This window comes from Zonotrichia albicollis, chromosome 2 (assembly GCF_047830755.1).
Source record: "Zonotrichia albicollis isolate bZonAlb1 chromosome 2, bZonAlb1.hap1, whole genome shotgun sequence".
Taxonomy (NCBI): Eukaryota; Metazoa; Chordata; class Aves; order Passeriformes; family Passerellidae; genus Zonotrichia; species Zonotrichia albicollis.
In genome coordinates this window covers 26108634-26122132 of record NC_133820.1, presented here as the reverse complement: position 1 = coordinate 26122132, position 13499 = coordinate 26108634, and the positions used below count along the sequence as shown (strand labels likewise).

The following is a 13499-nucleotide window of genomic DNA, read 5'->3' as shown; positions in this document are numbered from 1 at the left end:
CTGGGCAATGCCAAGCAGCTCCCACTGTCTCTGAAATTAAAAGGGCTGAGGGGCATTCACTGTCTCCAAAGGATCAAGCTCTTTGAGTGTGTGGATCAAGTTCATCAAACCTTATGCTCATAAAGGAGCACTGTTCCAATCACTAGGAGGCTGACATTAGTTAGATAAGGAGCAGTCTGTGGCTCACTTTCTTTATCTGCAACAATGGATAATGGCTGTGTCTCCTTGCTCTGTCATGCCGAAGAGTACTTTGAGATCTGTATCCTCCATGTATAGAGTGCAATGGCAGCAGTAACCACTAGATTATTTCCTGTGACCCTTTTTGTGTCACAGACAATTACATTACCCATGTAATGCAGCTCAGTAGCTTGCACTGGGATAAAACATAATTGACTTTGGGGTAAAGTTTATCTCCCAAAAAAGCATGAAGTCTTGAAGATATTAAGGGACAGAGAAGTCCCTATCTCCTCTGGTTGCTGGTTCCAGTGGCTAATCACTGTCACTGATGAATTTGTCTTCATTGTTCAACCATTGCCTTTCTTTGTGCCTTTTTTCCATAGACCTCTAAAGACCTCTCTAGCACCAAGCATTTTCTAAAGGTGTTTTGATATTGCGTTCCCATCACCCTTTCACATCTCTTGTGAGAAAAATCATGTTCCCTCACTGCATGCGTTTTTTGTCCCTCCCTTCTATTTCTCAAGCCACACCCTCCAGAGAAAAAACCCAATTGTTTTGATATTTTTCTGCCCTCTATCTAACTGTCCAACATTGTTTTTACAATTCAGACAGCCAAAGGGTGGGCTGTGTTCCAGTCTATCTCACCAGCCTGTGTACACACTAAGATCATCTCCCCATTTTAATACTTCTCTGATTTTGCAATCCAAGACTCCTGTCTGTTCTAGCGTTGCCCTGGGAGTTCACACTGCATTGTTTGTCTGCTTCTAGCTTTTGAGTCCTCCAGGGTTACAACTTTCCAGGAAATATGATGTCCCTTGGGGTTCTTGTATAATTTTTGGGTTTTTTTAGTCCAAGCATATTCCCTGGGGGATGTTTGCACATGGAGTTCTTTTTCTTCAAGATACAAAGTATTATAATATATTTCAGATCATTGCCAGATATCACTATGCAAACACTTGAACTTACATTTTCCACACAGAGCAAATGTTTGTAAAAGGATAAGGACAAAAACTAATGGAAAAATTCTATCTTTACCAATTGGATATTTCTCAATATTTAGGGTTGTAAAGTGCAGAGAAAACTTGTATTTTTCTCACTAGACTAGGAAATAAACCTCATGGATAACACAGTATTCTCAGGATTTCAACTCAACAATATTTTTAGAAAATGGTCTGATTGGGTAAGTACATATCAGCATAGAATCTGATCAGGACACTGATAAATTGAATCAATATTTCTAATCTGAATGAATGGTGTGCATGTTTCTTTTCTCTGCAAATCTGGCTTTTCCATCCTTTTTCATGCAGTCCAAATCAGAAAAAGGAAAGGTACGGGATTTCTTGGTGCCATAAATAAAATATGATGGTAGAAAACCAAAGTGAAGCTGTGCAAGACAGTGGGCTGGAAAATCAACAAGGGCTGGAAATGGAAAGTGAGATTAAAGGTAACACTTAGCCACAAGACTATCCTTAGCAGCTTTAGAATAGTATGCAGCTAAATAAACACACATGCAAAGCTTACTTTGTAATGTGCCTTGCTCTCACTTTTAACAGCAGATGATTGCTATTTACTCAAGGGTAGTGAACCACAGGAAGCTGGCCTTTTTTAGCACTCTTGCCCTGGAAAAGAACTGTGTGAAGGCAACTCAATATAAACTCCCTTCCTTCCTTCCCAGCTCCCCACCCACAGCTGTGCCTTTTTTTCCTTGGCTGTGTATCTGAGCATCTCCAGTTGAGAAAAATGAAGAGCACTCCCAGCTATGGAGTGGTTTTTGCTGGTGATGCTGAGAGTTTGTGCTTCATAAGAGAGTCAGGGAGTGCAGTGATGCAAACCTGCCTGACCTGGGGTGACAGAAGTTCAAGAACCTTGACTGAAATAGGAACTTCTACACGCTCATCTCCTATATACAAGAAGGTGAATGATGAAGCCATTTGCAATCTCAGGAAATTTAGGATATTGTGAACACCTTTAGCCAGATTCTGACTGTGCAAGTGGTAACTGCTTAATGCCATGAGTTATGTTATTACAGCACTGTGGAGTGCAATTGCTAATGGGTGTTGACACTTGCCATAACTAAGTTTTATGTGAAGGAAAACATAAATCTTGTATTTGGGCATCCTGTGCATATGGAAACATGAACAATGAAGTGCTGAGGTCAGTGATAAAGGCAAAGATCTTCTTTTTATCCCAAAGAAAATGACTTTGGAAATAATTTAGAAGTGAAGAAAGTGAAAGATGTAACTGAAAAAGAACTGTTTTGCTAAAAAAGCTATTCAAACATACACTTGATATTTGGCTAAGGAAATGGGATCCAAACTGTATATTCAGCTGGCTTAAGCTATGCTCATTCACTTTGTCCTGGTGATTTTTGGTTAAGATATTCTGCTTTACAGGCAGGCTAGCAGTACAACTCAGTAGCAGCAAAAAATTGTTAAATTTTAATTGATGTTAATAACAATTCAGTGCTTTTTCAGATGCCAGGAAATCAGCTTAGATTGTGGTTTCTTTTTAACATCTGCAGATTTTGGTGTCAAAACAGAAAATATCTGAAGCTATTTCAGTTTTTCAAAGTAGAAAGACAATTCTCCCAGACAAGTGTACATTTCAGGCAAATTTTTCAGCGGGGCTGAATTTGCTGTCTGTGTGTCACTGGCTGGCATTTCCCTTGCTGCAGATGAAATCCATGTCGCATGTCAGGAGGTGAAGCACTGCTCATGGTGTGTGGGATGGCCCTGGGGCAGGTTTGCTCAGCTTGCAGAGCCCTGGGAGAGCAGGCTGAGCTGCTGCCCTGTAGAGAGCAGCAGGCATCGACCCACACAAACAGATTTGCTCTGTTGGGTGGGTTTGTCAGAGCCTGCAGCTGTGGCCAGGCTGCTCACAGCACCCAATATTGCTAATTTAAAGAGAGCTTGATGGGCCTACATTGATTTCAGTCACAATAGTGACTTTCTTTCCATGAATAAGCAACCTCTAGACAGACTAATTGATTACATATATCTTTGTTCAGTGTGCTGTGCTTCTTGCCTTTTCTTACTGTTCTTGCCTTTTCTTGCTGTTCATCCTTAAGAATTTAAATACTAAAGGACACGTAAAATCCATATGTATTGTGAGCTAAATAAGAAGCAAATTTCTAAATCTTGTGTTTGGATTTTATCCTAGTTAATGTAATTTTATATTATATCCACATAACTAGTGGATGTGCACTGCTCACATCCACTAGTTAATACATGTGGATGTGAGCAGTGCTTCAGTTTTGTGCTTCTAAATCTTTCTGAAGAATTGAAGTTAAGGCTGGGAAACCTCCATAGCCTAAAGACCATCCATGGATCTCACCCCCTATTTCAGTGTCCACAGGATTCAAGCATCTTATTGAGTCTTTCATATTTGATCACTGGATTTTATGTTATCAGAACCGAGAATTGTCTTCATAAAAGAATTCTGAGCAAGCTGACAGCATCTACCCCATCTCACTCTTTGCAGTAGTGAGGTAGTGTAGATGTCACATTAATGAGATGGTTTGATGGGTAAACACCAGGTCTGATTTTAACACAATTTGATGCAGTTTTATCTGAAGAGTTGATTTTATTGGCTCTTATAATCTGTTTCTCTCTTGAGCTTTAGCCATTGGATTTTATTAGCTTCAAAATTTCATGGTTGTACAGCTCACTGGCAAAGAGAGAAATTATTGTAATGGCTTTAATGGGAGGGTAGTTTTTCATCCTTAGTTTTATGGAGAATTCATTTATCATTTCTTTCAAATGCCATTTTGAAAATGTGAGCAGGTCTGATTATGCTGCTATGAATTGTACACACTGAACATATATATAGGTGATTTGTATTACATTGTATTTAACTATTTGGGAAATATTTGAGGATTTGAAACCAAACCTATCCTCTCCAGAAGTATTTTTATAGAAAAATCTTATTCATAACTAAGACAGAATAATCTCATTAAATCTCTTAAGGGTCTAAGCAAAAGAATTGTGCAATGGGGTTTTTTGTTTGTTTGTTTAAGGAGAAAAGGGGTCGGAGGGAGAGAAAAGTTGCATTGCTCATCACTGTGGTATTCCTTGAGTAAAATAAAGTAATAAACAGTTTGAGGTCTGTATTATGAGTGCTTATTATTATAAGCACTCCTGAGTGCTTATATGAGCCCAGGTGGGGAATATCTAAGAGGTGCAGAATGGCTGGTTCCTCAGGGGGCTAGGGAAATTTTGGGAAATAAATGCCTTAAGATCCTGCCTCAAGCAGTGAGCTCCTAATACTGAGAGAAGCTGTGCAAACCCAGGCTGTTCTGAGCTGAAGAACCCAGCAGTCACACCCAACTTCTGCCCCCATGGAGAGGAGGCATTGTGGGGTGGAAGGAGCAGGGCTGGAGAGTGAGTGCCTGCCTCTGTTTGCAGGAGGGTGCTGCTTTGGATGGCAGTGCCACCACCCCTTCAGTACTCTGCATGTCCCCAGCCAGACCTGGCAGAGGAATAACATTGCCTTGACCCTGATCCAGCTCTGTGTGGGAGCTGTTTGGTCTCACCATGGCTGGTTTTATGGAACCTCAGTTGTTCTCTGCATTCACAAGCCTCTGGGACTCTTGTTTTCTTTGTTCCCCCTTTTGTGTGGAGCACACTTCTCTGCACACTTGCACTGTGCTGCCTCTGCTCATTTGAAACCCAGAGCCTGGGGTGGTGCTGTGCTGCTGGGAAGGGAGTCTTGAATTTTTCAAGGCTTTTTAGCTCTGGCTGAGCACATAACGGGAGGGACTTGATGCCAGCAAAGCCACTCCTTCCAGTGGTCCCACTAACATTAAGGGAAGGTTCTGCAGGACCTACTTGGGTCTTGCAAAACCAGACGAGGTCCAACAGAGTTTGCCAGCCCTGTTCCTGTGCTGTGCTCAGGAGTTACCTGCTTCTCCTGGCCATGGAAATGCTTGTGCTGTGCAGCACCTGAGCACAGAGCTCTTGAAGCTCAGCTGCCTCTGCATTCATCCACAGTACTTTGTGTCTGCAGCTGCATTGTGGCTGATTTACAGCTTGTTCCTGGGATCCTGTAACCTTCTCCATTAGGTCCTGATTTCATAATGTACCAGCACCTGAAGCTGAGCCACTTGAAAAAATTCCTGACTCCCTGCTCTGTGTGTTGGTTCCCACCCCACGACTGCCTGTCACCTCAGTTTGCTGAGGGTAGCTGGTTGTGAGGATGAGTAAAAAGCTGCATCTGTCATTTGGCTTTATATCAGTTCTCTTTAAAATAAATAAATAAAAAACCCTTCTCTGTTGGGGGTTGAAAAAAGTTCAATTGTGTCTATGCTACTGCTTAAGAAAGTACACATGGAGCCTCATACTAAATCAAATAAATCCTATGATTAAAGCCAATGCTGAAACAGGCAAACAATGTCTACATCTTCCAAAGTATTGAAAAAATGACTTGTTTTTTTCAGCATTGTTAGAGAAACCCATCAGCAAAAGACGAGACAGTGAAGCTGTACAGAAGGCCAAGATCCTTTATGCATCCTGCATGAATGAGGGTAAGTAGATTGATTTGAGGAGGGCATAGATGCATTCCCTGCATTTATAAAGGCAGGCTTTTTGTCTCTCTGCAGAGCTCTGTGAAGCTTTGTGCAGCTGCATTGATTTTGCTGATATGGATTCAGCTGGGGTTGAGGGTCTTTTGCACATTTAAAGCTGTGAATTGAGACTGAGGTACACTGAGGCACAAGTCAGTTTTAGAGAAACCCCTGCTTGTCAGAAGTATGAAGAGATATTTATCTGTGCAAAAGGATGTTAAACTGTGCCCCAGGCTTGTGGGGTTAGTGCCTGGGGTTATTAAATCAGAAGAACCCTCTGATGAAATTCTCATGTTTTCAAGAGCCTGTTGCTCATCACCTTCTACATTTCTCTAAATCTGTTTAATCAAAACACTACCCCAGGGCTGGGTGTAGACAGCCCTGGACCCTTTAGCTTTGGTATCTGCATGTCAAGCAAGTTAGCCATGTTTGCGGAGTACTTTTCCTCAGCTTGTAATGCTGCTGTAAGGTAATGTTCACTAATTTGGGACACATCACTACTCTAAGGTAGCTGCACAGGTGAAAGAAGGCTTTGAAGTCCCCTTTGTCCTTCTGACTCTTTCAGGATTTATTTTCTGCACAGTTTTCTTCCAGCATGGCCTGTCTGACTGCAAGTAAGATAGCTTGCTCTACAGCTTTGGTGCCCAGATATTGACTCTCTAGCTTTGATTATGAGCAATAACCCCCCAAATTTCCCTAAAACGAGTCAAATTTCTATGCTAGTTCCTAAGAAAGGTGCGTTTTTTTTTTTTTTAATTTACCAAATTCCAGCCTTTGCCTTTTTAAAAAGGCACTAACTTGCTTCTCTTATTCTTAATACAGATAAACAGGATTGGACTTCTATGCTGCTGTGCTCACAGGCAGAGCAGAGGCTTTTGAGTTTCAGCTATTGTAATTGCCTTGCCTGGAAATCAATTGGTGCCAATAAATCTTTGTCTTGTGTGGCTGCTGCTGGACATGAATTGTCTGGAATGTAATTGTTGTCGCACTTTGACATTTCAGATAAGATTGAAAAAGCCGATGTGAAACCCCTGTTAAGTATCTTGAAGCATTCACCCTTCCGCTGGCCTGTGCTGGAATCCAACATTGGACCTGAAGGGCTGTGGTCAGAGAGGAGGTTCAGCCTGGTCCAAGCCTTGGCAGCTCTGCGTGGCCAATACAGCAGCTCTGTCTTCATCCGTCTGTATGTGGGTGCTGATGACAAAATCTCCCACCGCTACATCCTGAAGGTACAGCACAGCATCTCTGATAGGTTACTTTGCATGCTGCATTATGGTCTCTTTATTTAAAAACACGTTTACATACCAAGGGTTTACATTTGATTGTTGTTGTTATTATCTACTGGCTTACAGATGTATGTAGGTGCCTGTTTAAGGGAGTGTAGAAGCCACTAGCAGCCACTTGCTATTGGAAAGTATTTTTGTGCAGGTTTTCTTATTTCAAATGGAAAAAACCCCATAAAAATGTCCCAGTAGACCAATAGCCAGGGTCTATGTGCATGAGAATAAGAACTCAATATCTAATTCTGTGTGCTGCTTATGACTCATTGGCTGCATGAAGAAGGCTTTTTGTCTGTGAGGATGAAAAATGGTCCATCAGTAGCAGATATTTTGAACTTGAGCTGTTTTTCTTGAGATGGAAACACTTAATCTGGTGTTTATACAGCACCTTACAACACAGATTTATCCCAAGTGCTTTTAAATGTAAAATAAGAGAATTCACATTTTTCCTGAAATGCTTTTAGACCTGAAATTCCTTTTAGACCAAAACATTACTGAACTCTTAACAGTGCATGGCATTAAATAACAGTTTACTAAGAAAAAGACTCAAGAAATGTTGCCTCCCTATAGTCTAACAAAACTCCAGATAAAATTGTATAACTGTGGCAAAACTGAGCTCCAGATAAAATTGTATAACTGTGGCAAGACTGAGTGCCTGGGCCAAATGCATTGTTGTTTAAGAGCTTCAGATGAGAAGCCAGAGCTGACTTTCCCTCCATGGCTACAAGAAAATAGTTCATGAAACAAGAGAGAAGGAACAAATAAGAAAGTTATGATGGCATTCATCACAGCAAGAAAAGGATTTAAGATCCTTATTTTGCTGGCATCTTGGCTAGCTGTAGGAATGTAGCCAAGAATACATTGCACTTAGGGACTGTGGTGGTACTGGAGTGGATTCAGTTCTAAGTCAGTTCTTCATTATGTCTTTTGACTGAGACATTTAACTGGCATAAAGTTAAAGGGTAGCTTTCCCTCATCTCTAGGATCTTTTCCAGGATAATCAACAGCAGATCAACAGTTTGCTGTATTAAAGGTGTCATTCTGCTATGATGCTGTTTAGATCCTGTCAGGTTTTCTTCAGCTGGAGACTCACTCAAAAGAACTGAAGCTGTAGAGTCAGAGAGATGTTTTTCCAAGTGTCTCCTGTCATAATATTTCAGTTCAAGTCACCTGGCAGCAAATGGCTGGCCAGGGACACCCTCACTGCTGGTCTCTTGGAAACGATTTACAAGCAGCAGCACCTTCACTCTCTGTGCTTAGGGGCACCTAGGAATTTAATATCTAACTGAAGCACGACACACTGTGAGTGGTGCATTATTCTGTAGGGTGTTCTGATCTTAGTTTGATTAGGACCTTGATCTGCAGAATGCATCAACCAGTGCTCTACTTTGTCCATGTTTTAACAAATTCCCTCGAGTGTAGATGTACCACACAGTATTTCAATCTGCTTGAAAAATGGCTTTATTGCAAAATGCTTTTTGTTCACCATTGCAAAATCATCAATGGGTCATAAAAGAAGTGGAAACTCCAAATAAAACTTTGTTCAGCATTCAACATGATCTTTTTTCTTTTTTTTTTTTTCATGAGTGCTGATGCTGTTGGTTAACATTTTTTGTTTATTTCTCATATTTGTGCTCTCTTGGTTTAATGTGCTGTCAAATCTAATTCTTAAAACCAGGGAATTTGAATGAGCATTTACTGTAACAGTCACATTATTGAAATTCCCCAAATAATCAGGAGTTAACTATTGCAAAGACACATGTACAAAAAACCTAAACGTATTTTTTTTTTGCACCATTGTGCTGAGAAAAGAAAGTTATGATTTTTTTCAAAGAAGGAGGATTGCACTGATCATGACAATTACTCCTTTCTGAGGATGGTTTGCTTTGTAGAGGAAAAGATTACATTTATTCATTCACTTTAAGTTCTACGTTTTATTTATTTTTACATGTACATTTTTTTACATAAATCACTTAACCTAAATTATTTGGATTGAAAAAGACCTATATGAATTGTATAAATAAATACAATCTATCATCACTGAACTTATCCATTAAAAATTATTGCAGCATCAAATCAAAAATGTTTAGAACATCAAAGCAGTTGTTTCTGCTCCAATCAGTATCTTAGTCAGAGTTTGGAATCTGGTTAGTGGAAGTTTTCAGCTTTGGCTTCCATACCCTAACCTAACTTGATCACATTGAAAAGTTCTGGGAAATCTCAGTTCCCAGTAATTATTATAAAATATGTGCTGCGTAGTGAGTTTTTCCTGGTTAGGAAAATTCCTATGTTTCGAATGAAGCAGTATGCAAATATTCCCATGTAGATGTTTCACTCAAGACGCTAAATGCAAATCTCAAACTTTCAGGCCTAATTCCAATATTAGGGTGAATGTAGACCAGAAAATCTGACCCATGTTTAGATGGAAAAGGTAAGTGAAGGCCAGAGATCCATCTAGACTACAAGATGCCTTTAGCTGAAGTACTGGGAACATCCTGTGCATGCAATCCTGGCTGGTGTAGCCACTTCAGTTTCAGTTCATCTGTTCAAAAGACTGAGTACAGCCCCCAGTGCTGGTCTATGTGAAGCTCAAAAGTGTAACCTCAGTTGCAGTCACAAAAACCTGATGATGCCTCCCAGACAGACAGCAGCTCTCATGCTCCAGCACCTCAGGGGCATTTGGTGCATACACTGGACTGGTGTGGTCCCAAGCTGACTCTTGTACCCCTGGAATAGACATAAGATGGATGCATGGTCATCAGAACCAGGGGTTTGATCCTGTAGACCCAGTCCTTTTGCATTTCCTACTCACTGATGTAGCTGTTCTAAACACCTAAATCACACCTGTGATTCTTTTCTTAGGTGGCTTAGCCATTGCAGGGGTCATCTGAGGCTCCCCAGATCACAGTAATGTGATAACAGTAATTACCCATGAGCACAGCATAGCATTTTCCTGTTTTGAAATCTTGTCCAACTCGGACTGGTGCAGTGTTTTATATGTTAGATATTTGCACACAACTACTGTAATTGTCAGAAAAACACGAACCCTTCCAAAGCTGCTTGTCAGTTTGTCTTTGAATCTGATGAATTTACCTGTTAAATGTTACTTTGTGTTGTTTTTAACAGCTTGATCAAGCAAGCCTCTCTCTGTCATCTCGAGAGGATTACCTAGAAAATACCACAGAAGCCAAATCTGTAAGTATTGTCAGCTGGATAATAGAGCCACCATTTCCCCCTCATCTCTTTTAATTGTTGGTTTGGTTTTGTTGAGTTCCAAACTGAGAAAGGGTTGTGCTTTTTTTGGATTTGGCTTTTACAGGGTATCTAGCAGAAAACTCCACTTCTATTAAACACTCTTGCAAAGTTTCTTAAATGAAGCTTGCACTTGTATACAAGTACTTCTGTCTCATGGTGGTTACTGTATTAGTCAGCCTAAAATACTGGTGTACACTTTTACACATTGTCTAATCCATTTGTAAGAGCTGAAAGTTGTCAGTCTAATCCAGAACTGTCATTTGCGTTTCCTGAGACTTGTACTCTCTGAACCACAGCAGTTGTCTCTGTCATGCACAGTATTTTTACAGTGTTATTTCTCCTTTTAAACTTGCTTGGCACTCAAGGTAAGGAAAGCACAACCTTGGCTCTTAAGGCATGAAAGTAATATACCCATTCCTATAGCTGGGCATTTCTGGTCTGCTGCTGCAACTCTGCTCAAGAGCAAATCCTGTTGTCATTTCAGTCTTTCTCTTTCTTTACAGTACCGAGATGCCTTTTTGAAGTTCATGGTTGATACAGCAGTGCTGCTGGGTGCAAATGCCTCCCGAGCTGAATCTGATATGAAGTCAGTTCTAAAACTGGAAGTTAAAATAGCAGAGGTTGGTAATCCAATATAATCCTTTCTTGAAATGAAAAGTCATTGTATCAACAACTTTAGCAAAGGAATTTTAGAAGCAGAAGGAAAGGAACAGATCCTGATTAAGAAAGGATGAATAATATTTCTCCCTTCATTAATTGTTAAACTCTAAAATTTATTTTATGTCAGGGGAAAAACCTTAGCCAAATACCCTTGGTATTTTAAATTGTAATGTCACTGACTGTCGCTGACCAGAGGCAAGCCTGGGGGTGGCATGGCAATGTTTAAGGGATGGTGTATTAGCAAGGTCTTTTGGTCTACCATCTCAGTGGAGGTGAGGGATGGAGATCCATATAGCAACAGAGATACAGGGGCTGTTGATGTGTTAGAAACTGTGGAAGTGCCTGAGAATGGTCCCATAGGAAATAGAGCTTCTCCTTCCAAAAAGGTGATGAGATCAATATCCCAGCTGAAGTGCATCTACACCAATTCACTGGTACCCACTGGGCAGCTGGAAAACTATGACATAAGTCAAGACCTTACATGTCTTTTCCACCCTAAGTGATTCGATAATTTTGAAGCTGTGTAGAATCTGAGCTCCTGCCATGCACCTGTGTTGAGAATACACATAACCTCTGTTGTTTAAGAAGCAGACTAAAAATTAATGGGATGTTTCAGCAGACTGGACTAATTTTCTGTGTAACAGTCTAAAAGCAGTGCAAGACTTAGGTGGGTGGGATATTGGATCTTGGTGGTGAGAGGTGGTGTTTACAACAGTACCACCCTTAGCTCCTGAAGTGTTTTCATGAAGTAGTCTGGGAGAGAGGATATTTTAATTTAGGGATCAATTGAATTAAGTGAAGCTAAGCATATTTAAAACTGATACTTGGTTCTGATATTTACTTAGTGACATTTTTGCAAGGAGTTTAATTTATGCCACAGGATTATTGCAGGTTGAAGGAGTGTTTTTGCTTCTCTATATCTCTGTTTCAGTGTGGTTACTACAGAAATCCCACTCATGGGAGTGGCAAGTTCATTATAATTTCAGCCTCTACTAAAACTAGAGAGAAAGGTTGGCCTCAGTGGTCACAACCCTTTGTGGCTGGGAAACCACAAAAAGTAGGGGTACAGACTTGATGCTGCTTTGCAGAACTGCCAGCTGAGCTGAGTTTCCTTCATATTGCCAAGGAAAGGAGCTATCCCTATGAAATGCTGGTTTTCTCTTAGCAGAGAAGCCTGTTGCATGTGACAGGTGATGCAGCAGATGTCTTTTATCTGGACCCTGCTGTTGCAGTCTACAGGATGCTTGTTAATGCTGTGTTTGTAGAGAAGTGAAGGCCACCCACAATAGTAGCCAATCAGTGTTTCCATCTCTCTGCTGAAAGGGATGAAATTTTGTTAAACATCTAAGCCAAGCCCAATATTAATTTTAGTTACTTAGCATGGATGGACTAATGCACAAATATTTCCTTGTGACCCAGCACACTTGAAAAGCTGTACATATTTGTTCTCTTTATCACTGATGGCATAAGAAGATGTATCCTTAGCTCTGATAGCTCTAATGCTTTCCTTAATAAGTGTCTTACAGAGCATTAATCCACAAAGTATGTAAAGGAACTGCCATGTAAGATGACATGGATCTTGTAACAACTCTCAGCATCAGTAATGCATGTCATTATGCAACAAGGCATGCTTACATGCTTACAGGTTCTATTAGTAAGAATAATCCTCCTAACATCTGTCCAGATATTAGGCATGAGTCAATGAACATGGATTGTTGCATAAACCTTAATAAACAGAATGATTATATAAACATCTTACTGTGATGGAAGTAGTCCTGTTTGTCACTGGAGGTTTTACTGTATCCAGTGTTCCTCTGCATTTTTCTAAGTAAACATATGTAATGGAGAATTTCTGTGCTCAGGAAGAGGCAGCAAGAATACTTTAGATATAGGAAGAAATGGCATGCTTTGAGAGATCTTGTTGTGTACAAGGAAGAGTTTCTTATTAAGTTTGAATCACTGGAGCTAGAGGGAAGGTTTTGAGGGGAAGGGAGTAAATGGCTTCAAGAACTGTGTAAAGATTTTTCAGATAAATGAAATTTGCAGAAAGGAAAAGAAAATCATTTTTTCCCCTATGGCTTGAGCAATACTAAAACCATAAACACTTACTGGAGAAGTGCCAGCTGTCTGGTTAGTCTGGTGTCAATCTCTGTCCTTCAGACTGCCCAGCATTGCAGCCTGTTGTATAGGATTTACCTTACAGCAAGGCTGGAATTGCCATTGGGAATTTTTGTTTCTCTTGAACACTGAGAAAATTTTGAGCTATATCTTGTGCTATTATATTTACTATTATGAACCACAGGGGTGTCTCAGAGTCTGCATGTCCTTCTCGTCAGTTGTAAAAGGACTTGCTTCATATTTAGGATTTCTTTTGCTGTATCCTTGGAGGCTGGAGAGGAACTTGAGATCCATCTCCTCTGGTCACACAGATGAGAGGCCTGGCTGGGGAACACTTTATTCATGTCTGGGCTATATACTCAGGTTTCCTGCTATGGAAATCAGGATGATGGGGTGAAATGGGGAGAAACTTGTGTGTATCCGGCTCTTCTCCCAGGTGGAGTAAATCC

General features: G+C 40.5%; 2 protein-coding genes across 9 annotated transcripts in view; one reads left to right on the top strand and one right to left on the bottom strand.

Annotated features, from left to right (window-relative positions):
- LOC102072464 (uncharacterized) overlaps positions 1–13499 on the bottom strand; it is a 430853-nt gene that overhangs the window by 31973 nt on the left and 385381 nt on the right. For 6 of the 8 annotated variants that reach the window (XR_003379650.2, XR_012578888.1, XR_012578895.1 and 3 more), the window contains one exon: positions 1–9744. This exon is cut by the window's left edge and continues 31973 nt beyond it. The gene's annotated coding sequence lies outside the window, so the exon portion shown is untranslated. The other 2 variants (XR_012578899.1, XR_012578902.1) reach the window with 1 other exon arrangement.
- Positions 1–13499, top strand: part of PHEX (phosphate regulating endopeptidase X-linked) — a 100322-nt gene that overhangs the window by 15292 nt on the left and 71531 nt on the right. The window contains exons 4-7 of the mRNA XM_005484358.3: positions 5612–5698; positions 6740–6966; positions 10144–10212; positions 10776–10892. Of these exons, the coding sequence (XP_005484415.1) occupies positions 5612–5698; positions 6740–6966; positions 10144–10212; positions 10776–10892 (500 nt within the window). The remainder of the gene's footprint in view (positions 1–5611; positions 5699–6739; positions 6967–10143; positions 10213–10775; positions 10893–13499) is intronic.